Source organism: Sarcophilus harrisii, chromosome 1 (assembly GCF_902635505.1).
Source record: "Sarcophilus harrisii chromosome 1, mSarHar1.11, whole genome shotgun sequence".
NCBI classification, from domain to species: domain Eukaryota; kingdom Metazoa; phylum Chordata; class Mammalia; order Dasyuromorphia; family Dasyuridae; genus Sarcophilus; species Sarcophilus harrisii.
This window is the reverse complement of record NC_045426.1, coordinates 570,989,864-571,016,716: the sequence shown is the minus strand read 5'-3', so window position 1 is coordinate 571,016,716 and position 26,853 is coordinate 570,989,864. Positions and strand designations below refer to the sequence as shown.

The following is a 26,853-nucleotide window of genomic DNA, read 5'->3' as shown; positions in this document are numbered from 1 at the left end:
AGTTCAACGCAAAAAGAAAAAATAAATGTTGAAAAGGTATGTTGAAGCCCAGCTATAAAAAGTGTTAAATCTCAAGTCAAGGGATGTTCATTCATCTTATCCTGGAAGCAAAAGAAAGCCACGTTTTGAGCGGGGAAGTGACCTAAGTCTCAATAAGTGACTGTATTAACTGACAGGATTTGGAGTTTTGGAGGATAAGAGATGGACTGAAATCAAAAACACACATAGAAGGAAAGGAAGAAAGACCCTTCTTTCTCAAAGACGGGAACAAAGAGAAATTTTTAAAAAGGTTAAGGCACAGAGATATTTGAGGCAAAGAGAAAGAACAATAAGACCACTCATGTCTCTTTGCTTTGATATTTTCAGCAGAGTAGAAGTGAAAAGGGATGATGAGCTTGAGGGAAATGAAAAACAATTTGTGACAGCTGTGGCAAACACAAGAAGAAGTCAGTAAGAGATGGATAAAAGGATCGTCAAACAATAGTGAGGGCTCAGCCAAAGCTAGATTGCATTGATTATGTAATAGATGTAAATAACACAATTCTGTGACTTCCTCTTTAACATAGCTCAAAAGCTTGAGTGTGGGAGTAAACAAAGCCTCTTTTTCTGGGTTGTACTTGCACACCTCCAACTTCTCAAACTCAGTAGGACCAAAATAAAATTATTCTTCCAAAACATCACTATCTCTCCAGTCGTGTAGTTTCACAATCTCTGTGGCATCCTTACTCTCACTCACCCTACATAAGCAGCCACCAGATCTTGGTACATCCTTTCCCTTCTCTCTACTCCTATGGATGCCTTGCTAGTTCAAGCACTTATCACTTCTCAACTGTGCAACCACAATAACCTTTTAGTTGGTCTGCCTGTCTTGAATTTTTTATTTCTCCAACCCATGCTGGACACAGCTGCTAAAGGGATTTCTCTAAAGCACAAGGACTGATCCTATAACTTTCTACTGAAGAAATTCTAATGACTCCTACTGTCTCTAGGATCTGAGGTCATTTGTTTGATATTTAAAGACATAGACATGCTGCATCCAACCTATTAATAATTATTCTCTTCTTGGACTTTACTATTCAGGCAAACTATCCTTGCTCATTGAGAAATTCATCTCAGGTTTCTGGATCTTGGCATTAGTCATCTTGAACCCTAGTAAACAAATGTACTTCATCCTCATTTGTGCCTCTGAGAATTTCAATTTCCTCAAAACTCAGCTCATAATTTACCTTCTAAATGAGGGCTTCCCAGATCTTCTTCCAGGCTACTAGTACCTTCCTTTGAATTTATACTTTACCTAATTTTGTATACATTTATATAGGTACATGTTGCCTCCTTCATTTAGAATGTAAGTTCCTTAAAGGCCAAAACCTACTTCATTTTGTCTTTGGATTCCTAGAACCTAGCATAGGCCCTGGAACATAACAGACATTTAATCAATACTTTCTGACTTACTGAACATGCAATGCATCTTGTTATATGTCTATGAGCAAGTAAATATGTCCATATACAAAGATGACCGTTAATGACCTATCATCAGTGGGCAAGCACTTTGAATTCTATTTCTATTTAATAAATAAAGGAAATTTTCAAATATACCTAATTTAAGACTAAAAAGATACTAATCATTAAGAAGGTGGCCCAAAATATTCCTAGAATAAAGGAAGCATGGTATTTTTCATCTCTAAGTTCAACTTTTTTACTTTATGGATAAATAAACTATAGAGATCCAAGGCATGCAATGGTCACTCACCTTGTTCAGGTAGTGCTGTGAGTACAGTCTTGTTCTCCTTTCCTAGCTCAATATTCTTGCCATCCTTTACTACATTTATTATTTGCATATAATAGAAACTAAATAAGACCTATCACATGAGAATACTGAAAAGATTAATTTCTTAATGTCTAAAAGGTTTCTGCAACTCCTCAACTAGGAGTATTCAAAACCTATAAGTATAGCTGACCTATAAAGTTGTACACAGGCAATTCAGGAAAGAGTTCATTAGTTTTTATGTTATTTCTATTTGGTTTGATTTTTTAATTTATCACATATAACTTGTTTGGCTCATAACTATATGAGGATGGCACATTATATAATGTACTAAACTTGGAGTTGGTAAGATGAGTTCTAATCCTGTTTATGTCACATTTACCCTTTTCCTGTTTGTTTCCTCATATATAAAATAGAAATAATAGCATTTATCTCCCAGGGTTGTTTTGAGTCTTACATAAAATTATATATATATATATATATATATATATATATATATATATATATATATAATAAGCTATTTATAACATGCTAACATAACAATTATAACAGTTCCTTCGCTGGGTGTAGTTGGTTCAATTCATTACTGTTCTATTGGAGCTGATTTGTTTCATCTCATTGTTCATCAGAATTGATCATCATATAGTATTGTTGTTGAAGTATATAATGATCTCCTGGTCCTGCTCGTTTCACTCAACATCAGTTCGTGTAAGCCTCTCCAGACCTTTCTGAAATCATCCTCTTGGTCATTTCTTACAGAACAATAATATTCCATAACAAGGAATCTTAACTATTTCTTCTACTCCAAGGAATTCTCTGATCCTGTCATCCTGAAAATGGGTACCTCATTTTATCACTGCCCCAAAGAAATACTTTCCAACCTAACTCTTGTATCAATACATTCTTTTCCCAAAAGATTGATAGATATGGTCCAATGTCTCTCTTCAGACTTTCAAATCCAATTTACACTGGCTCCAGACTCTGGCCTTAGATACTTTCTTCACTTAAGCAATCATAAATTTAAGAGGTAATAAGTTTTAGGTCTTTTTTTAAACTGCCTCTCCTCTAATAAACTTGCCAATGGAGTAAAAGAAAGAACTGATCTTGAAAATAATCTTGGATCAAGAGAAATATGATATAGTAGGAAAAGAGTTGAATCTGTCGTCCAAAGACCAAAGTTAGAAGAATAACTCTGTCACTGACTTGTATGACATCGAGCAATTCACTTCTCTAGAACTCAATTTCTTCATCTGTAAAGCTAAGGCAGCTTGGCTAAATGATTTCTAAAGGTCCCCTACAACTCTTAATACTATGATGCTCTAGTATGGCATATAGCCTTTATTTGTATTTCATAACCTTAATTTGGAAAAGGTGTTGCCCCCCCCAGTCAGTTAATTCAAATAATAATACATAAAATCCTATGCTATAAAACCTACTGTTTAGATTTCTAAACTGTTGGATAAAATAACTCAGGGACTAGGAACTTTTTATTTGTTTTAAGCTGTCTCCATTAAAATCCTGATCTTTGCCAATTCTGGTTAGTGAATACTGTTTACAGCTTCATCCCAGCCCCATCCCAAATGCTAGAGAATATCACAAATAGTGGTATGAAAAAGGGAGAGGAGAAAAATATTAATGTGAAAAAGAAAATAAAAATTAAAAAATAATGTAAAATGAGAGTAACCAGTCATTACTAGTAGACTGTATTTTCTTAATAGCGATGACTGTTTTGGACTTTGTGTTCCTAGCACTTGCCTGGCACATAGTAGGTGCTTTAATAAATTACTTCACTTGTCTACAGATACCTACTGAATTGACCATTTTTTAGACTGATTTGTTTTATTTGAAGATGTTGGAGCACTGGAGGATATTATCATTTTTTCCAAACTCATTTCACATTGTTCTACTTTGTCAATCATTTATTAGTAAGCATTTATTAGGAGCCTGCTATGTACCAGGTACTATGAAAAGCACTGGGAATATAAAAAGAGGTAAAAGTCTCTGTCCTCAAAGACCTTACATTTTAGTAGGGAAGACAATATGCAAATAAATAAATACAAAGTAACCTATATTCATGATAAATCAGAAATAATTAACAGAGAGAAGGCACTGGAATTCAGAAGGATTGAAGAAGGCTTTGTATAGAAGATGAAATTTTCATTAAGACTTAAAAGAAGCCAGAAAGATTAAGTACTCTATGCTCCTGCCAAATGTTTCTATTAATTCTTCACCACTCACCTTTTTTTTTATCATTTTCATGCATTTTGCTCATACCGTATCCTGTATCTCAATTACCAGCAATTCTCTTCTGCCCCTACACTACACCCTTACAAGTTGTTAAATTTCTACCTGTCTGTTTCAACTAATCTTATATATCAATACCTCCACCAAGTTTTCTTTGATTCTCTTACCCACAAATACAATCTCTTCTTTCTCCAACCTCTAATGGCACTTTGTATATCTCCTCTACACATGTCACATCCTATTTCATATTATAGTTCATACTATTATATTATGCAGTAAGTATTTTATAGTTGTATTAAATTTTTTTTTTATTTAATAGCCTTTTATTTACAGGATATATACATGGGTAACTTTACAGCATTAACAATTGCCAAACCTCTTGTTCCAATTTTCACCTCTTACCCCCCCACCCCCTCCCCTAGATGGCAGGATGACCAGTAGATGTTAAATATATTAAAATATAAATTAGATACACAATAAGTATACCTGACCAAAACGGAGTTGTATTCAATTTTTGAGCTAGGAGTACTTGAGAGACCAGAGACCACATCATTCTACAGATGAAGGGGGCAAGTGATTTGCTCAAGTATTCTTTCTGAATGCTATGCTTCTTTTCATGATGCATATGATTGTATTCATTTTAGTTTCCTTAGTAGCTATTGTTATAAAGTGGCAGAGATACTAATTCCATGTCTTATGGCACATAGACTGTACCCCCTATATCTTATGTGTTCTCAAACCTAACATAGTGCCACTATCCTTATAGAGAGAAGGTTTTTAATAAATGTAAATTCAATTTATTGATCACAGTATAAGATATAGACAATGACATAGACAATAATACATTGTCTAATATTTAACTGTATTATTAAATAAACTTGATGATTTTATTTATCACCGAGCCACTCTAAAAAATCTCTATCATATCAATAAAGTATTTTCAGATGTCTTAACTATCCAATTAACAACCCTACAGAATACAATGATTTAGAAACAATCAAAATGAATCAATTTGAAAATGTCAGGCTTGGAGCCTAGGCAGATACACTCATAGCTAGATAACATTTATATAATGCTTACTATATGCAAGGTACTGTTCTAAGGGCTTCACATTTATAACATTATTTGATCCTCACAACATCACTGGGTAGTTGTTCTTCAGTCATTTCTGTCATGCCCAACTATTATGATTTCTTGGTAAAGATACTGGAGTACTTTGTTATTTCCTTCTACTCATTTTACAGATGGAGAAACTGAGACAAACAGGGTTAAGTGACTTATCTATCATCACACAGCAAGTGTCTATCATTTACTCAACTCAAGTCTTCCTAAATCCAGTGATCTATCTACTATACCACCTAAGTACTCCAATAATTATCTGCATTTTAAAGAAGATGCAAATAAAAGGTGATTTGCCCAAGGTCACATAGGTAGTAAGTATGTAAGATCATATTTGAACTCAGGTTTTCAAATACTATAAATATTAAATGCTGTGGGTAAGAGAACTGGACAAGGCAAAAGAAAATTTTGGTTTATTTCCCAACCAGATACTTAGCTAAGCTATATAGTTCCAGACAAGTCACTTACTCTCCTCTAGCCTCGATTCCTTCATCTCTAAAATGGGAATAATAATATCACTTACTTCAAAGGTTTACAATTAGGATTAAGTGAGATGACACACAAACTACAATTTGCAAATCTTAAAGCACTATACAAAGACTAGCTATTATTATTAATATTATTATTATTGTTGTCATTGTTGCTGTTGTAGGTTTTCTCAATTCGGCCATAATTTCTGTCTAAACTACAGACAAGAAAGAAACTATAATGAGGGAAATGGTTCATAGGACTTAAGGGGTCCCATTTGTCCATAGAGAGATGAGCTTGAGGGTCAGAGAGAGTACAGCCATCTGTTCAGAAATTGGCTGCAAACTCTTCCATATATAATTAAATATCCTGAGGTGGAGCTAAGTGCTAAGGAAAGCAGCTGTGTGATAAAACTGTGAGACAAGACGTATATGTCTTGGGATCATATTTTTCTTATAATTAAAAGATCTGGAAACTGAATTATATTATTGAAATATTATATTTAATTGGTTCCTCTCTTTATCTGGTGATCCTAGTACCTCTAACTATTACAATCTAAATAAGCTATGGTTTTTAAAAAGTCATTATTAGCATTCTAAATTCCCCTTTTTATTTCTCACCATCAGTAACTTAACTCCAAGACTGTGTAAAGTAATAGATAGTAGCATTAAATCTTGATGATGCTACACTATTTCCAACTGTGGATTCCCTCATTCATAGGAATAAGACTGACTGGGAAGAAAATCATTATTAAGTTTTGCTGGTAATTCTTCTTCCTCTAAAATCTTTCAGAATAAAGTCCCACATCTTGAAACTCCTGGTATGGTTTTGAAAAAGAGGAAAGGGTCCAGACTTTTCAGAATTATAAATTCAAAAAAAAAATTACAGATGGAAAAGACGTATTAGGTCATCTAACCCGCCCCCTGCCAGTGCTGGATTTCTTCCCATAGTATATTCTCTAGTGTTCTGCCCAGTCCAGTTGGTGGGAAACGTTTTAAAAATATAAACCTTATGTGGGGGAAAAGCATACACATATTTAGGTAAACTCTATCTTGGTATATGCAATTTTGTTCTTTTAAAAATCGGTGCTTTAAAAAAAACAGCATTATCATTTCCCAATAAAATCCTTTTCCTCACCAAATTAGATCTCTCCTATATAACAACAAAACCAACTATCATAACCACAACTATACTTAGCAAGGTTTGCATAATTGTATACCAGGCATTTACCACCTCTCAAATTAAGAGTATAAGGTATGCTTTATTCCTCTGGAGCTAAAATAAGTCATTGCATTTAATCTAAAATATGATGCTTTTCAGTATCATTTTCATTTGAGATGTATCTAATTTCAAAGAAAACTTATATAAAGATTATTTTTTCCTTTCTTCACTCCCCCAATACAACTAATCTTTTATTTAACCAATGTGTATTTGATAATAATGCCAGGCAATTCACAAAAAGTGAGGCACTGAATTGAGATAATACCTTTTAAATTCATATTTCTGGTTTGTAATTTTAAACCATCTTAGTGAAAAATATCAAAGCTTAATGACAATCCTTTAATATTCTGGACTACTGTAATTATTAAAAGTAGGAGTAAATAATGGTATCTCTGTGTCAATAAGAAGGATTTTAGAAGTGAACACACATTGAAGCAGAACAGTTCCAAATCTGAGGCAACCTATCCATGTCTGACCCACTAAATTCACATGGCAAATTAATTCTCAGATGGAGAATAATGCCAGATCTCTTGGAGAGACTCAAATTATATCATACTGTCCAAGTAAAGAGGAAAGAGTTGCCAAAATTGCCTACATAAATCCCAGAATATTCTTACATCATCTTTGCTGGAAAAAAAAAAAGAAAAAAAATGAAGGCTAACAGGCTACCCAAGCAACGGATGATTGTTTCGAGGAAGCATATATAACAGCTATGGAAAATACCTGTCATGCCTTCTGTAACCTAAGGAAGGACATCATTCAATCTTTTTGCAACTGTGTTGTCCAGTTTTAAGTTCTTCTAATCTTATTTCAGAATATCTTTCAATTCAATCCAACAAATATTTATTGTATTTATAATATATGTATTTCATCAATTTCTTTATTCATATTTCCCAGTCAAATGGAATCATTGTGTGAATCACAATACTTTGCAAGAATCCCTTTGCTCCCATCTATCTCCATTTTGAATGGTCCTCAACCATTTTTCTCCTGCTTCAGAGTTTACCTCCTTTTAAATCCTATAAATAATTTCATGTTGTTCAGTAATGTTTTGGCTATCTGAAACTCAGATGGTTGCCAATATCTGACATACAGAATATATCTGAGAACCAGGAAGTAAGCAAAAGAGGGTCCTAAGCCTCAAAAATAGGTGTCTCAAAGAACATGTGCTAATATTTATGGACTTGTCTTATATGAGAATCTCACATAAAACTTGTTTGGCCTTACTTTACAAAAAAAGAAGAAACAAGAAACAAGAAAAAAAGTAGGAAGATGAAAGAAGAAAAAGAGGACAAAGAGAAGGAGGAAGAGGAGAAATAAGCTCATTTATCTGATTTTCATGCCCACAGCTAATTAGAAAGAGCTATTCACCTTAAGATATTGAAGAAAGAAATCCAATGATGATTCAGGCAATTAAATATCTCTACAAGAAACTTAGTTCATCTGACATCAGAGCAATGCTCACTCGTATACTGGGCTGATTTCATTATAAATGGATTATATGGTGGGGGTTTTTTCCAAAACCAAATTTTTATATTTCCACGTACATAAAGATTTCCTACTCAATTCAATTCCACTTAAGAAACATTTATAGGAGCAGCTACATGGTGCAGTGGATAGAGCACTGGCTCTGGAATCAAGAAGATCTGAGACACTTCACACTTCCTAGTTATATGATCCTAAACAAGTCACTTAACCCCAATAACTTCAGCAAAAACAACAACAACAACAACAACAACAAAAACATAGAATATAACCTCCTTTATGATAAAACCAAAGCATTTCTTTGGGTTTTGTTTATTTTGCATTTGATTCCCAAGACCTAACTTGGTGGTCTTGAACCTAGGAGATGCTTAAGAAATATTTAGGTGATGGATGAGATAGACGATTTCAAAGGTACAGAGAATTCTCAGGGAGGAACTATTTCTACAAAAGCATTTCCTACCCTTCTCTCTAACCTCTTTTCCTAAAGAATTGCCTAGAATACTACTGAGAAGTTAAAGGTCTTGCCCAAACTCATCCCACCATAATGTGCCAGTGTTTTCCTGTAGAGGTAGTATGGAATACAGATACAAAGCTAGACTTAGATTCCCAAAGATCAGGGTTCAAATTCTACCACAAACACTTACTAGTTGTATTATCTAGGACAAGTCACTTAATTTTTTTTCTCAGTTCAGTCTATAATATCAGCTTCATTGTCCAATAGTGTTCTTTTAGCTCAAAATCTCTGATCTTGTGATTTTAACTTCATTGTCTTTATTCACTCTGTCAGACTGATTCTCTACAAAATGTTTAAATGAATTAAGCATGGGAGAATATAACATGTATGTGAAGTAAAGTGTGATAAGATCCAAGCAAAGTACTGTATGGGATGGGTGCTAGACCCCCTTTCCCAAATTAACTAATCAGAGACATCTTCAAGTACAAAGAAAAAGCATTTATTTAGTCCCTGCAGGGAGAAGGGCTAAAGCACACCTGGGAAACATTTCAGCTCCCAACTTGTGCCCCACCCGACAAGCCAGAAACACGAAAGCTAGTTAAGTAGCAAAAGACCCATGTCTTTTCACTGGATAAACTAATAGGCAGTAACCATCATTGATCAATGGTCACCAATGTTGGCTGCTTCCTTTGGGTCACATGAGCCCAAGGCCTGATCTTCCTACTCTGCAAACCTCTGGGAATAGGGATCACGTGACTTAGACCTGGTCTCAGACTATTTTTTGAGAAAGCTTCATCTAGTCCCATTCAGTACTAAAAGACATTTGAGGAGGCAGCCATCACCTGGAGGAGAGAAAATAGTGGTGGTAGAAATGAAGGAAGACTTCTGAGAGGAAGTAGCATCCATCTTTCCTGGCCTTTGAAGACAAAGATTTCTAAAGGCAAAAATGAAGTCACTCCTTGAGACCAGGGACTGTTTTTCCCTTTCTCTTTATTTTTCCAATGACAAACACCCTTGTCCAAAGTAGCTACTTAAATGCTGATTGAGCAACTTAAATGCACAGAGGAAGTTAGGACAAGATTCCAGTATAACTGTAATTAGACTCTTGAGTGAGCTCTTTGAAAATAGGAGTTAATTTTTTTTATTCTTTTGGTATATTCTTGTTGTTGTTTTCCTTTCTTTGCATCCTCTAAGCATAGCACAGTTCCTGGTACATAGTAAGCACTTAATAAATGATTGTTGATTTGATTTTATTAACACCTAAAATTCCAGTTTGGCTAAAACTTTTTTTAGAGTACAAAAATGGGTATGACATGAAATAATGATAAAAAAAAAAAAGTAGCTTACCTAGTAGTCTTGCCTCTATGGAAGTCAAACTTAATGACAAGGATGGCACCAGAAGAGTCATCTCTCTTTTCCACCAAAAGGATCTGAGCTGCCTTTCTACTTATCATTTTACCCTGTACTGTCTTTATCCTTTTGTAGCTACTGAAATCCTTCTCTATTACCATGTCCCAGATATTCCTTTCATTACCTCAGTCCTCTTTCTCTGTACTCCCCCTTATATATCCTTTCTTCCAATTTTTGGGACCATATCTATATCCAACATGCTCTCATGAGTAACAATATTTTGTCTTCTCTGCTCACAGATTCTGCTTTCTCCAGATGTAGAAACCATCTGTACTCTCCTGCTTCTTCACCTCGGCTGAATTCCCTCTGAGCCATGCAGAAGGAAGGAAATAAGCATTTATTAAGTACCTTAATGCTCCATACTTGACAGATGTTCTTATTTGATAAAGTGCTAAGCTACTTCTTAAATATCATCTCATTTGATCCTCACAAAATCCTGGGAGGTAAATATTATTATTATCCCCATTTTACAGTTGAGGAAACTGAATTAAACAGAAGCTAAGTGACTGCCCAGAGTCACACAACTACTAAATGTTTGAAGCCAGATTTGAATTCAGTACTCCATCCATTGTGCCACCTGGTTGCTCCTTGAATGGAATATGATTATGGCAATGTATATCTGCTTTAAGAGACAAAATGATGTTGTGTCTAGAATTCTGGCCAAAGGGACAAGTACTGGGTTTGAAGTCAATAAAACTTGAGTTCAAATCTGGATTCAGACACTTATTGGTTCAGTGACCCTGGACAAGCACTTAGCCTCTGATTGCCTGATAAACTAGATTCACTGGAGAAGGAAATGGCAAACCATTCCAATATCTTTGCTAAGAAAACCCCAAATGAAATCCCAAAAGGTCATACACAACTGAAACGACTAAATAACAACACCAAAGTTGTATACAAATATAATTAATTGCACATTTACATAAAATACACAATAAATGTATATATATATATACAATAAATTAATAAAAATAAATTTAAAATAATAAATGATTAAAATTATTGTTCATAATAAAACTACCTACTTGAATGATTCCACCCAAGAATGAAACAGCTGCAGCAACTCCAATCCTTTGCATCTCAAAGTCAGATAAGCCCAGCACACCTGAGTTGCTGTATGTAGTGAAATTCTGGCTGGTCTGAGGAACTAGACGCTCAACAGCATTGGCAGATATTAATGAAGTCAAAGCAAAGGTCCCTAGAAAAAAACATCATATATTTGTTAATTATCAGATTAATTGTGACATCTTAGCTTATGCAATCAACATTGAAACAACAATGAAATCAATATTATGCAATCAACATGTGAAAAAGCAGAGCAGAGCTGACAAATAGCTATTCTACCCTAACCTTTAAAGATCTTGGGTACTTACCCAAAAAAGAAAGATAAAGACAAAGTCACAGATTAATGATTTTGACAGAGTTGAATAGCAAACAAGGACTTGGTGGGAAAGAATGGCTACAGTAGAAGAAGGTACATTGTCTTAAAAGTATAGAGGCTTTGGTGAGGCACGAGGGAACAACACAGGTCTCTTTTACCTACACTATAGATTTCCTAAACTATTCAACTCTTACATGGAAATAATCCCTCTAGGGACTGAGCTGCACATCTCCTGATTTTAGAATCTTTTCCTCTTTAAATTACTTTGAGAATTAGGCCTATTCTACATCCAAAATTGTATCAGCTCCAGCACAGATTTCTGTATAATAATGATGGTGAAGATTTCTTTATCATTTGCAAAGCACTTTACATATATTGCCCCATTTGATGTTTGTTTGGTCAAGAACAGCCACTCTTTAAAATATAGACACAAAATTTTTAATGTTTTAATACAAAAGACAATACTCCATCAATATCCAAATAAACCTCAATATCCTCTCAAATCAAGTCTATTATTATTTGAAAGGAAAGTTGTATACTTAAATTTGGCAGATGACACTAAAATTGATCCTGGCATTGGACCAGAAACTTACAGTTTTTCAACGTTGACTTTATTTATGTTCTTACATTACTTTTACTACATTCCCCTCAGTAGAAAATAAGGTTCTTGAGGAGAGTATATAGCACATTGGAGGTGGTTAGTAATTGCTCTTTGAATTGAATTTTATTCAACTGGATTCCAAAAAAGGAGGGGAGCTGAAAGGTACAAATCTATATACAATTCTATTTTTACACCAAATTTCTAGCTGTTACCCTTTCCAACATACCTATGAACAATCTATAGCATCAGTGGACCCTAAGTCAATCATTAGAGAAGCAGGTAGGTGGCACAATGAAAAAAACACTGGATGTTAGATGAAGAAGACCTGAGTTCAAATCTGCCTCAGTCATTTACCAGTGTGAGCCTGTACAAGTTATTTAATCTCAGTATTCTTCAGTTTCCTAATTCATAATATGGAAATAACAGTACCTTTCTCCTAATGTTCTTATGAGGATCAAATAATATAATACATGGAAAGCTTTTTGCAAAAAGGCTATAAAATGCTATCTATTATTATTATTTTTAAGGGCACTTCACCCATCTCCACCATCTTTCCTCTTCTCTTATTCTTTTTTTTCTTCCATTTCTAATTTTTGTATGTCTTGAGTCTAAATTGCACAGAATAACACTCCATGGAATTGCTTAACCTTGAAGCATAATGCAATAAAAAGTAAAAATGATAGAATTAAAAGACCTAAATGGAATTTAAAATCATCACTTATTAGACAGTAGCCCTGGAATCATCATCTTGCCTCTCTGGGCCTCCATTTCTTCATCTATAAAATAAGAGCACAATGGAGATTAAAAAGCTGGTCATGGTGTCCTATGCTCCAAGTTTCTAGCAAATATTGACTGTCTGATCATGGGTAAGGCCCTGAAACTGTCAGTGCCTTAGGGTGATTCCTTAATACCATAAGTTATGTCAAGATATTAGGAAAAAACTCCAAAACTAAGAACCAACAAGCAAGCTAGGCCCTGACTTTACCATAACAACAAACCTTTGTGCTCACTCTCTATAAGTATTGATAGTCCCTGAGCTTGGGCAAGCACCAAGAGGACCTGATATGAAACCCTCCCACAAATGGACTTTTTGTCACTACACAATCTTGCTTCACTATTGCTGTTATGCCTCATTACTGTTGCTACATTACAGTTTAACTCTTTGTCTAGCTACAAATTTATAAATTAAGATTCAGTATAATAAAGTAGGTCTTCCCATTAGGGATAGGATCCCAGCACATGTCTTGCAAGTCATTTCCCTCACTTTGAAATTAAACTTCTATTTTAATCCTGAATATCTTGTCTCTAGCCTATAACAAGTTTCCTCATCCAGACATTCCCTATATGAATTAAATCAAAGGTCTAGAACCTAGTCTTTCTCTCTATCACCACTAGTGGATCATAAGGATAACAAAGTTAATAAAATCCCAGATAGAAAGAACCTGAGGGACCAATGAGCCCATGCCTACCCTGCACCATTCTATTTTTATAAATCAAGAAAGTGAACCACAGAAAATTTGTGACCTGGCTGATTATATTGTGAAAAAGCCATGATTTCAACCCAGTTTTCTAAATTCAAATCCAGCTAGCTTTCCTTTGCACCACAAAGTGCTCCATACTGACTCATCCTAATTAGCATTCTTCACTCATCATTTATTTTACCTCTTCTCAAAATGTGAAATGGACCAAAATCTTATTTGATTCAGTATGTACCCTATACCAATCATCATTTGTCAGTTTGCCTTTCCATTTTCTTTATCAACAAATATACCTCCAGAATTCTTTAATTTCTTAAGTCCATGTTCATTTCCCTATTTTTCATGTGACAATGAAATCAGGATCAAATTTTTTTATGTGTCATGAAGAATAATCAACCCATTTCTCCCTCCTTATAAATGAGGTCATTTAAAATCAAAATCAGAAAGGAAAACAAAAATGCACATCTTGAGGCAATATAATTAGAGCAAATTATGCTTTCTGTATTTCTTCTAAAGAGTTGGGTTTTTTGATTTTTTGGATAAAACAGATCATTTGTTTGTCAAAGCTTTACCATCATCAGACAGAATCTCACTTAGGGAACTACATGAGATATCTGCCCTGAAAAGGAGGAGCAAAATGACAACTCTAGTGACTTCTCCTTTCACAAAAACAGTATTTATTTGCTAAGAAGAAAGTGAAGGAGCAGAGGGACCAATATTATTGCTGAAATAGAATATTACATGGAAATTAAAAAAAAGTTTGTCAGTCTTTACCCCCAAGGACTTCAGTTGTTTTTCTAAATAAAGATCATGTATAGGTCAAAAAATAATTAAACTATATCAGTTGATGTAATTACTCTGATATATATATATATATATATATATATATATATATGCATATAAATACTGATAAAATACATAGTACCATGTGGAGAGAGCCTCTAATCTGATTAATTTACTCTAAATAACCTTAAAGATTTACATTAGACCAAGCCAAGAAATAAGAGGTCCAGCTGACTTTTTGTCCTTTGATAGAGTACACATGATAAAATAAAATGCCTTCAGTTAAGAATTAAAAAAGGAAGCACAATGAGTAGGGTTTTTTTAAGTATGTAAATGACATGAATTTTGGAATTCATAGTATTTAGATAGAAGAATGCAAGGTATTTATTTGCTTTATTTGCTAGCTATAGATATTTAAAATCATATAGTCAGCCAAAAGACTGCCATAGAGGCTTAGAGAAAAAAACTTATTTAAATATGTGTTTAAAAGCTTTTATCACATTATAAATTTTTAACCTCCTAAAACAAATCCATTTTGGTCTACTATGTTAACTCATTCTGCCTCTTCCATCAAAGGTTCCACAGAGAAAAAAGTTTTGGGGTTGATCTTGGATCACATCTCTCTTTTCTTCATTCTTTCTCTTAAAATCTGAAGGACAGATGCTAGTAGCTTCTTATTCATTAATAGAGTTTTGTTGCATTTGTTTAACACAAAAGAAAATCCCATGATCTAAAACTCTTATCAATTTGGCTTTTAAAGGGAAAGAACAGCTAGAAGAATGTATTCCCTAAATATTTCTATGAGGTTATTTTATGTCAACTTCAGCATGAAGCAAATTAATATATCCCAAGCACAAGATAACCTCTGCAGAAATATAGTAGTAAAAGATGAAATGATGTAATCTGCAAATATCAATGGGACAAGTGGGGAAAATTACCTAGATAACTGGAAAATAAAATGCTTTTCCATAACAACCTGGCTATTTTAGGAAAGGATGGAGTTCTCACCTTCCCTTTGATATTAAGATATGCAAGGGCTAGAAATGCTTCAGAAATTTCATAATATAATACTTATTTTAAAAAGAAAAAAAATCATTAATAGTAGCTAGAATTTACATAATGCTTTTATTTTTCAAAGTTCTTATTCTTTCCTTTCTTATTTTATCCCCATAATATTTCTCTAGATTGTTGAATATAGAAATGGATAAATATTAGTAAATAGATATTACACCCATTTTACAGATGAATAGGAAAAAAATAATAATAGCCAGCATGTACATAGAATTTTGAGTCTGCCAAAGTGTTTTACAAATATTAACTCATCTTTTTTATTCACAACAATTAGATACTATTATTATCCCAAATTTAGAATAAACGAAGCAAAGAGAGGTTAAGTGACTTATGTAGGGTAAATAGCTAGTAAATATCTGAGGCTAATTTGCACTTAGGTCTTCCTGAATCCAGGTCTTCTGTTCTATTCACTGTATCACAGAAATAATTATCTACTTTAAGTCATAACTAATTTGAAAACCTGACTTTCATTTATCAAATAATTAAATCCCTTTCTTTACCAAGCTACAAAACATAAGTACATATAAATCCTTACCTGTTGCAACATGGCGTCCCATTCCAAATATGGCATAAATAATGGCTGGAAAGAGAGAGCCATATAAACCAAATACCGGGTGGACAGAAGAGAGAATAGCAAAGGCCAAACCTAAAATAAGATCAATGGCAATTAATTATGTTAAATTACTTCCAAGATATAGTCCATAATAGCAATATAAAAAGCTTTAGAGTTATTTGATTTACAATTTAACACATCACCATAATTAACTATCTCACATGCTCATTTAAAGGATAAGGCATATACTCTATTTAGTATCTACCTTCTAGAGTTCCATATATGATGAGATAAATAAGCCTTTGCAAGGAAGAAAAATTTTTAAGATTTATACATTTTATACCTCAATCCAAAAAACCAACTACATGCCAGATATTGTGATTACATAAGAAGATAAAAAGGAAATAAATGAAACCATCTATACCATAAAAGGTTTTATATTCTATTGGGGAAAACAACATATACCTGCATAAATAAATAAATGATACTACATGAAAAGTAATCTCAATGGGGAACTAGTTTCTGGGAGGTTCAGGAAAGACTTCATGTAGGAGTTGGCTCTTCCACTGGGCACTGAAGGAAGCTGGAGTTTTCAAGAGTCAAAGATGAAGTCCCCCTATTTTTGCCTCAGCAAAAATAAATAAATGAATGAATGAATAAATAAATAAGATCAAAAACATTTGCATTGTAATTCATTAATATCATTCCATGAACAATAAATATAAGTAATTATTAAAATGCTATGTAGAGAACACAGAAAATCTATTTATTATATTCAATGAAGCTAATTCACAGACAGTTATTTTAGGCATTCTAAAGGACCTGTCTAAAATAAAACATAAAATTATTGACAGAACCTGAATTTAAAAGAAACAATTCCTGCATTTTAGACATAGCACTAGGTCTTAAATAATGAAATCATAATTTTTTTCTCCATTTTCAATACTTTTTAAAAGCAACTTTTATTTCCCCAATCTTAAATTTAATTCTAAGAATACAATTTGACTGGTATAAAGCAATCTACTAAGATAAAACTCCAAATCTTCACCATGATTTGAAGGTAATATTGGATTTTGAAAGATGGTGCCAAGAGGATCCACATATTGGTAAGTCTTCACAAACTGAAAAAGCTTTGAAAATAGGTCCAGGGATGGACTATGAATGTCATCACCAAAAAAAGTTGACAATGAGGTGATGAATTGGACTTTTGCAGGTTCAAAACACATTCCATGAAGTACAAGAGGAGTTATAAACTCCTTTAATGAGGATCTCCTCACTACTAATTTTTTAACAATGACAAAACTGATTTTTTAAAATAAATTTAATAAACTCTATTATTATCATCATCATTATTATGGGCAGTGAAGTATGTGTGTGTGTGTGTGTGTGTGTGTGTGTGTGTATGTGTAGCTAAAGGTAGCTGTAGATAATAGATTCTAATTTATACAACCAATGATCATCATGCCTTAATCTTGAAAATATGAATTATACAAGATTTTGTTAATATTTCCGGAAATATATTTTCTTAACCCTAAATTCTCAGTTCTTATCCTACCTCCTGGATGACTCAGCATGTTACTCTATGAAAAATAATATATTTGTCATGAAAAATATAAAAAGCACCTATCTACCTAAGAAAATAGGCAAGAAATGGCTGGCTAATGGATGAATGAGGGCTATGTCCTATCTGTAGGATAAAACTGGGGTAGGATATAAGTGCCATAATACCTCTGCCTCAAGTTCTCCAGTGAAAGGTCCAATGAATGAAGAAAGACTATGATCTCCTGAGAAAACCCATTTTACTTTTGAATGGTTCTGGTAGGAAGCTTTTTCTGCTATCAAGGCAAACTATGTCTCTCTGAAATACTAAAATACTAACAAAAATAAGAGCTAGTATTTGCATGGATGGTATTTCCATGAAGACTTTAAAAGCTATTGAGTGCAAATATGTCTTCATTTTATTGATAAAAAAGCTGAAGCAGAGATAAGTTAGGCGATTTCTTCATGCTCATGCAGTTTAATGTTTAGGGTGTGATTTGAACCCATACCCTCTGATTCCAAGTCCCATGTTCTATACCATACTGCCTCTGTCAAGACTATCTTACCCCAAACAGAACTAAATCCTGAACCCTAACATTAGAAGTCTGATGATACTCTATTGATGGAATTATCTGGGCAACATTTTCTTTATTCTATACCAAGCTCAAATTACTTACAAAGCAATACCATAAGTAGTAAAATGAAGAATTTTGTGAAGTGGTCTCATTATTCAAATTCACACTGCATATTTCCATTGAGCTGAAATCAATTATCCTACTTTGCATAATTATTACTTCAAATTGAATGAATCTAAATGCATGTGGCCATGTCACAAGATTCATTATTTGTACAAATCAGGACCTAGCAGTTTAATACGTTACAATTTACAAAATGCTTTTCTAATTGCACCATAAAGTATATAATAAAACCATAATGTCATCATCATCATTATTATCCTGACATTTATATGATGCTTTCAGGTTTTTAAAAGATCTTGACATACATTGTCTCATTTGTTCCTTACTAAATCCTATGTAGTAAGTACCATGGGTAGTTGTGGTGTGGTTGTTCTAGTTGTTGTTTAAATCTTTTTATTAATTAGGGAACTGAGTCTGAGAGATACAGTATTGTATAGTAGAAAGAAAGCTGAGTCATTTAGTCTGAATTTGAATCTCAGCTTTGCTACTTACTGTGTGACCAAGGGCAAGTCAATAAACCTCTGAGGGCCTGAATTTATAGTTGTAAAATGAGGGGATTAGAAAAGATTGTTCACTTAGGTTCCTTCTGGAAGTGGCATCATGATCTTATGTTGCCCAGGATCACAGAGCTAGAAAGTTAAGAGATATAATTGCTTCTATTTTACCAAAGAAAATCTAAAGTTGTAAAAAGCTTATGCTACCTACTCAAGGATAAATATTGAGAAAATGGCAGGACTAGAATTTTCTAGCTTAAATTCTAAGGTTCATAGACAACCAGATGGGTTTCTTTAGATTCTGTATCCTTATCCAATTAAAAAATATTCTGCTAAGACACACACTGGAGCTAAAATTTGGAAATCTTAAAATAAAATGTAAAGTACTATCACTTCAATAAATTCCACAAGATTAAATCAAGGACTAGAGATGACAATCCCTTTTCCTAGAGCTCACACTAAATGGATACAGAGCTTTCTTTCTCAGCAGAGATAGTTTTCACACCCCATGGAAATCCTGCCTCTGGGCTGAAGGTTTGAACAATGGACAAGAGAAGCATTGTCCTAGACTGATAGTTTACTACTGACAATCTCCTGCAAGAAATTAAGCATGTAAAAGTATCTTCCTGAAAGGAAAAACTTCATATGTGTACTCACTTTATACTTGTATTCATATTATAAATTCTATAATTTTTTTCTTAGAGGGGAAGAACATTAAAAAGAAATCTTCAGTGAAAATACCAATTATTTAAATTTAGTCAAATAGATTTCCTTATCATTTACTTATTAGAAGTATGTACAGTGCCTGTTTAATGATACATTATACTATGAACTATATGTAAAAGTTATAATTCTGTTATGGAGATCTGAAATTCAGATCAGCAAAATCAATCATGAATATGTTATAGAACTCTATTCAGTAATCTATGGGGAGGGCAAAAACAATACCCCAAACAGACAATGTAAGATCAAAATTCCTGGAAAGAGCTTCCATGGATTAAAAACAAACTATACATCAAGCCAAATTAAAGAGTAATTTTTCAACGGAGAAGAGAGAAAAGGAGGAGGAAGACAAAGAAGAGAAAGAAAAAGTGGAGGAAGAGGAGGAAAGAATGAGAAAGAAAAGGGAAAGAAAGCAGGAAAAAGCGAAAGGGAAGTACAGGAAAAGGGAGGAAAAGAAGAAGCAAGAGAGGAAAAAAGAGAAAGAAGAGGAAGAAGACGAGGAAGAAGAAGGAGAAACAAAACCAGCAATTATTTAGATATCTCATTATCTACTAAGACCAGAAAAGAGTTGATCATATTGGTCATGTGACTCTGGTAAGATTGACACTGCTATAAAAGAATAATGCCTGAGGAGCTATTTTTGAAATTTCTGAATGAACACATGGATGAATAGTAATAGCTACTATTTATATAGTAACTTAAGGTTTGCAAAATATTTACATAGAGTAACAAATGTGATGAATGAATAAATGAAAAACTCCTAATTTGTGCCAAGCACTATGCTAGGCACCAGTTATGCAAAATGAAAAATCTAAATAAGCTCTTCTCTCCAAAAGCCCGTTCTAATTGGAAAAGACAAGACATAAAGAAAGGTTCATGTGTAGGCAGAAAGACTCAGACATCCTAAAGGTTCAACAGTAGGGATCATGGCAAGACCTAAATTCCTTAAATTATATAAGTAGGTCAGATAATAGTGTTAGTGAGCACATGTCTTGAGTCAGAGCAGAGGAAAAGATTAAGACAGCTAACTAGATGGTATAATGGCTAGTTGTATTAGACCTGAAATCAGGACAACTTGAATTCAAATCTTGCCTCAAATCCAAACTAGTTTATGACCCTTAATTTTTCCCCAGCCTTAATTTCTCCATCTACATAATTGGGATAATAATGATAATTATAGTATTGTTGTGACAATCAAATGAGATAAATTTAAAGTGCTTTCTAAAAATAAATACTAGCTCTTCCAATAAATGCTGGGAAGCATTAAGAGACAAGGGAAGGAACAGATGGTAAATAGTAGTCCTGCATTTTACTCTATTATAGTTGTCAAAAAAAACTCCAAATGGGATCAAGAAGAGTCAAACACACTGAAAAACTGAACAACATATTATATAAATAGCAGTCTACCAGATTAGATAAGAATAAAAAAAAAATCTGCATAAAGTATCTGTAGTTCTCCTGTATGGTAACGTTTATACAACTGGAACTCGTTTTGTGGTAATAAAAGGACCCAAATATACACACACACAAAATATGTATAATACATATTATGTTACATATACGTATATATATTTTACATGTATGTCTACAATTTATACATATGCATATATGTCTTTTTGTGTATAAATCCAAGCTACCAAAACCAATACTCTACAACTAATTTAGCTCAACAGACCTACATTTCTACTAGAATCTCTTTTCTCTAAAATTTATTTGCAGAAAAATTATTGATTCTTGAGTCAGAAGACCAGGTTCAAATTCTACCACCAATCTTTATTACCTATGTGACCTTAAACAAATCATTTAACTTTCCTGACTTCTATTTCCTCATCTAAGAAAAAAACCTTTATCATTCAGCTTGAGATCCTTTGCAGCTATAAATCTTTTATCCTATGATGCTATAATATAATTTTGCTTATCTTTCTGTCTTTTTTTTTTAAATTTAATAGCCTTTTATTTACAGGATATATACATGGGTAACTTTACAGCATTAACAATTGCCAAACCTCTTGTTCCAATTTTTCACCTCTTACCCCCCCCACCCCCTCCCCTAGATGGCAGGATGACCAGTAGATGTTAAATATATTAAAATATAAATTAGATACACAATAAGTATACATGACCAAAACATTATTTTGCTGTAGAAAAAGAATCAGACTCTGAAATATTGTACAATTAGCTTGTGAAGGAAATCAAAAATGCAGGTGTGCATAAATATAGGGATTGGGAATTCAATGTAATGGTTTTTAGTCATCTCCCAGAGTTCTTTTTCTGGGTATAGCTAGTTCAGTTCATTACTGCTCCATTAGAAATGATTTGGTTGATCTCGTTGCTGAGGATGGCCTGATCCATCAGAACTGGTCATCATATAGTATTGTTGTTGAAGTATATAATGATCTCCTGGTCCTGCTCATTTCAATCAGCATCAGTTCATGTAAGTCTCTCCAGTCCTTTCTGAAATTATCCTGTTGGTCATTTCTTACAGAACAGTAATATTCCATAATTTTCATATACCACAATTTATTCAACCATTCTCCAACTGATGGACATCCATTCAGTTTCCAGTTTTTAGCCACTACAAAAAAGGCTGCCACAAACATTCGTGCACATACAGGTCCCTTTCCCTTCTTTATAATCTCTTTGGGATATAATCCCAGTAGTAACACTGCTGGATCAAAGGGTATGCACAGTTTGATAACTTTTTGAGCATAGTTCCAAACTACTCTCCAAAATGGTTGGATTCGTTCACAACTCCACCAACAATGCATCAATGTCCCAGTTTTCCCGCATCCCCTCCAACAATCATCATTATTTTTTCCTGTCGTCTCAGCCAATCTGTCTGTCTCGTTTTTTTATTACAGCCTACCTAAAGAGCAGGAGAGGCTCCTTAAAGCCACATTCTGAACATTAACACAGTGGCCTTAAATAAATATTAAATTATATTATGAGCTTCCCATCTTAAGTACGAAAATCTTTAATCTCCAGTCTTGAATTTTCTATTCAAGTCACTGAAAAATTCTATGTCAGAAACCATATTCTGATAAGAGGGTGCTAGGTGATACAGTGGATAGAGTGGTGGACCAAGAAGACCTGAATTCAAATTTGGCCTCAGATACTTATTAGCTATGTGACCCTGGCAAACCACTCCAGTTATCTTTGCCAAAAAATCCCAAATGGTGTCATGAAGTCAGACACGACTAAAATGACTAAATAAAATACTGATTAACCCCTTATACTTGGTGTGCTCATATTTCTTATTTATAAAATGAAGTGGTTAAACTAAATGACCTCTAAGATCCTTCTAAACCTACAATCTAATCACCCTTTGGCCTTTTCTGTAGGAAATTAACTTGGGGTGCTAGAGACACAGGGAGGTTGCCAATGTAGTGAATGTAAAAGATTTTCCTTGAATAACAATTTTATAACCTGTCATATAGCTACTAAGAAAATGTGTTTAAATGATTCCAAAAAAGGCCAGAATTCTTAGAATACTACTGCTCTAATGTCTAGGAAATGGTGTCTAGAGAAATTAAAAAAGGCCAAATGAGAATAAGGAAGAGCCAACCACATCTGGAACTATGGCTCTGTGAGTTATAAGGAATAGAATTTCCACAAGAAATGATATAATTCAATTTTCCCATTATACTCACTAATTCCTGGTATAAATGAAAACAAACTCTGTATAAAAATGTTGAGAAGACTGAACCTAGACTGGTATGTAAAGATTTTGAGATATACCCTCTTCCCCAAATCCCTCTACAAACTCTTAGCCTACGCTTTCAGGGTGCTCCTAATATATTCTATCAGACAGTCAATTAATAGAGAATTATTAGTTTGCTTGTTGGGCTTTTATCATACAAATAAATGAAAGACCATTCCCTATGGCTGGCTCACTGGCAATTTCTACACATGTTAAGATCACTTAATCATTTTCTTAAGAACTGACTTCATTGAATTGGTGGAATTTTGGTGGGGTTTTTTTTTTTTAATTCCCCAAACTAAAACAAAATTATGTGTTTCCATCCTTTTTCGGTCCCATGTATGGATTGTTTCATTGTTAGAAGATGACTCCTATATTTGGGGTATATTATTTTCTAAACCAAATAGGCTATACTTTTCCTTACAAGTCATGTTACTACCCTTTCCTGAAAACAAACTGGAAAGTTATTTCATGTAAAGAAAAGTTACCCAGGAGTAAAAGCTTAGTAATTACTTCTAAAGTTCTCAAGGGAAGCTAGGTAGAGGTGGGATTGCTACAGGTAAACTGAGTTCCATAGGGCATTTTGAATTAGATATGATAATTTCTCACATGTTCTTAATTCCTGAAATAAAAATATTTTAAATGACATGACATAGTAGAAAGTACACTAGATTTGCAGTAACAGATACTGGTTCCAATTCTGCTTCTACCAAACATTGACTCTGTGAGTGCGGGAAAGCCATTTTAGCCTCAGTTTATAATAAGGGGATTTACCTTAAAAAGTACCTTGCAATTTTGTTTTTTATGGATTCATAGAACTTTATTAATTTTTTTTTTTTTTTTTTGCTGAGGCAATTGGGACTAAGTGACTTGCCCAAGGTCACACAGCTAGGAAGTGTTAAGTATCTGAGACCATATTTGAACTCAGGTCCTCCAGACTTCAGGGCTAGTGCTCTATCCACTGAGCCACCTAGCTGCCCCTTAAATTCTTATGTTATTTAATTTTTTTGTTCTTTTTAATATTTATTTCCCCTTACTTACATCTAAAATAATTTTTAACATTTGTTTTTAAAATTTTGAGTTCTAAATCCTTTCCTTCCTCCCTTCCCAGTACCACCTCATTAAGACAACACATGTAACCATTTCCATAAAAGTCATGTTGTGAAAGAAAACATAGATTATTCCTCTCCCCCAAAAAAAACCCTCAAGAAAAATAAAGTTTAAAAATATGCTTCAATCTGTATTCAGACACAATTAGTTCTTTCTCTGGATATGGATAACAGTTTTCATCAAAAGTTCTTCAGAGTTATTTTGAATCATTGTATTGTGGGGAACAGCAAAGTCACTCACAACTAATCATCTTGCAATATTGCTGTTACTTTGTACACAGTACATTTCACTTTGCTTGAGTTCATGGAGGACTTTCCAAGGTTTTTCTAAGAGCATCCTTCTCATCATTTCTCATATAACAGTAATATTCCACCACAATCACATACCACAATTTATTTAGCCACTCCCCAATTGATAGATATCCTTTCAATTTCCAATTCTTTGCTCTCAGAAAAGATAGTAATTTTATACATATAGATCCTCTTCCTTTTCTTTTTTTAATCTCTTTTGGAATTCATGTCTAGTAATGGTATTATTAGGTCAAAGGATATGCATGATTTTATAACTCTTTAGGAATAGTTCATACCTTTGATCATTATCAATTGGAGAATGACTCTAAGATTTTATATTCAAGGTTTTGGCCTTTTCCTATCAAACATCAGTTCCACAATTAACACACATAGAAAATAACAATGAAACTCATTTTTCTAAATTATAGCAAAATAGAAATTAGAGGAGGTGTACATATAAGAATATATGCCAGAGTGAAAGAACCTTCCCATTAAGAGTGAGATAATTCAGGTCAACCAAGAGAGAGATTCCTAAGTGTCACCCTCTAAGAGAAAGTACCTATCAGTCTCTAGTGTAGCAATTGGGGAACAGGCACCTGATGGAGACTGTGAGTTCCTCTCATGTCTCGCTTCAAAAGGGAAGAAGGAAAAGACCAACTCCTTTCAAAGCTAGAGGCCAAAATGATCCAAAGCAACTCAACACTTGAAGAAGGTTTTCTGAAGAACTAAAGAGAGCAACTCTTACCAATTCCACTGGTTATGCAGGGCAGGGCCTTTATCTCCACCAATAAGGAGAAAATTCCATATCAATGGGTTTTGGAACTGAAGTTACATAAAATAAGACTGGAGCCCGATTTTGAAGAACCTTAGATGTTAAGTTAAACTTTTCAAATGTATCTTGTTTGAGGCAATATGGAACTAAATAGAAGGTTTTTTAAGTAGGAGAGTAAAATAGTCAGGTATCATATAGACATTCAATCAACAAGCATTTATTAAGCACCTACTATGAGCCAGACATTGTGCTAAGTGCTGGGGACACAAAGGCTAAAGATAGCCCCTGTTGTCAAGGAGTTCAGCCTAATGGAGGAATATAAAGACTGGATATATTTGAGCCAGAAAAAAAAGATACATTAGGAGAGAAAAGACTATTATATTTGAAAGGGAGGAGGAGGAGGAGGAGAAGAGATCACTTGAAAGATCACTTGACCTCAAAGTACAGTATTAGGTACAGTTGCTTGAAGTTGCACAGAGGAAATAGTGGGTGGTATTTATTGTTAGAGAAAACTCCTAACAATTGGGTTATTTGAGAGGTAGGATGAAGGGGGAATGGGGAATAAGCATTTATGCAGCTCCTACTATGTACCAGGTATTAAAAATCTCATTGGATAGGTAGTGGTTTCCCCAGCACTAGATCATTTCAAGTAGAACCTTAAATGACCACAGATTAAATGTGTTTTGGAGAGCATTCTTGTTCATATATAGATTGGACTACAAGGATCCCTTTCAATATTAAGATCCTGCATTCTGCATATTTGTGATTCTATCCCTCAAGTGTGTGTGTGTGTGTGTGTGTGTGTGTATACAGAGATGCTTCCCATAGTGTCTAGCATATAGTAGGTGCTTAATTAATGCTTAATGATTGTCTTCAAACACTAATTTCATTCAGTGGAGCTCTTGACTGTTTAATCAAGACCAGGTTACCCAAGCTCTAGCTTTATCTTGGAAGATGCCCTGAAAAATCATGATTTTTTGGCTCATTTTGCTCCCACTGAGAATTTTTACTAAAAACCTCAGAATAGTTCATGTCTAGGTTTCCACAGATACAGGCCAAAGGGCACTATTTTGCCCATTGGAAAGTAGAAGTATTTAAAATATCCCATAAATAGGTGGAGCAAATTTCCTTTGCTTCATACTCACTCCAGGAATCCATACACACCTCCATTCTCCTGGTTTTGCCATAAAGATCTGTAGTCTCCAAAGAAGGAAAACAAATTTGTGTTGGAACTCTCTCATCCTTGACATTCTAAGGAGTCTGTCCTTCATACCAGCCACCCAGTCAGGCCTCCAGGATTAAGTAAACACCTTGAGGGTGTAGACTCAAGTCTCAGTTGTACAACTTATGTGACCTTGGACAAGTTCAAGTTATCTAGACTTCATATTGCTTAAATGTAAAGAGGAGGATGCCATTAAATATCCTTTCAAGTCCCTTTGAGTTCTAAATCCATGTTGTTGTGATATTGTTATTATTCAATCATTTCACTTGTAT

At 33.9% G+C, this 26,853-nt stretch overlaps 1 protein-coding gene across 4 annotated transcripts in view; it reads right to left on the bottom strand.

Moving 5' to 3' along the window:
- The window catches only part of SLC26A7 (solute carrier family 26 member 7), a 193,306-nt gene that overhangs the window by 126,097 nt on the left and 40,356 nt on the right, over nt 1-26,853 (bottom strand). For all 4 annotated transcript variants that reach the window (XM_031946971.1, XM_031946973.1, XM_031946972.1 and 1 more), the window contains 2 exons: nt 16,016-16,126; nt 11,192-11,364 (listed from right to left, as the gene is read on the bottom strand). In XM_031946971.1, coding sequence (XP_031802831.1) covers nt 11,192-11,364; nt 16,016-16,126 — 284 coding nt within the window. The remainder of the gene's footprint in view (nt 1-11,191; nt 11,365-16,015; nt 16,127-26,853) is intronic.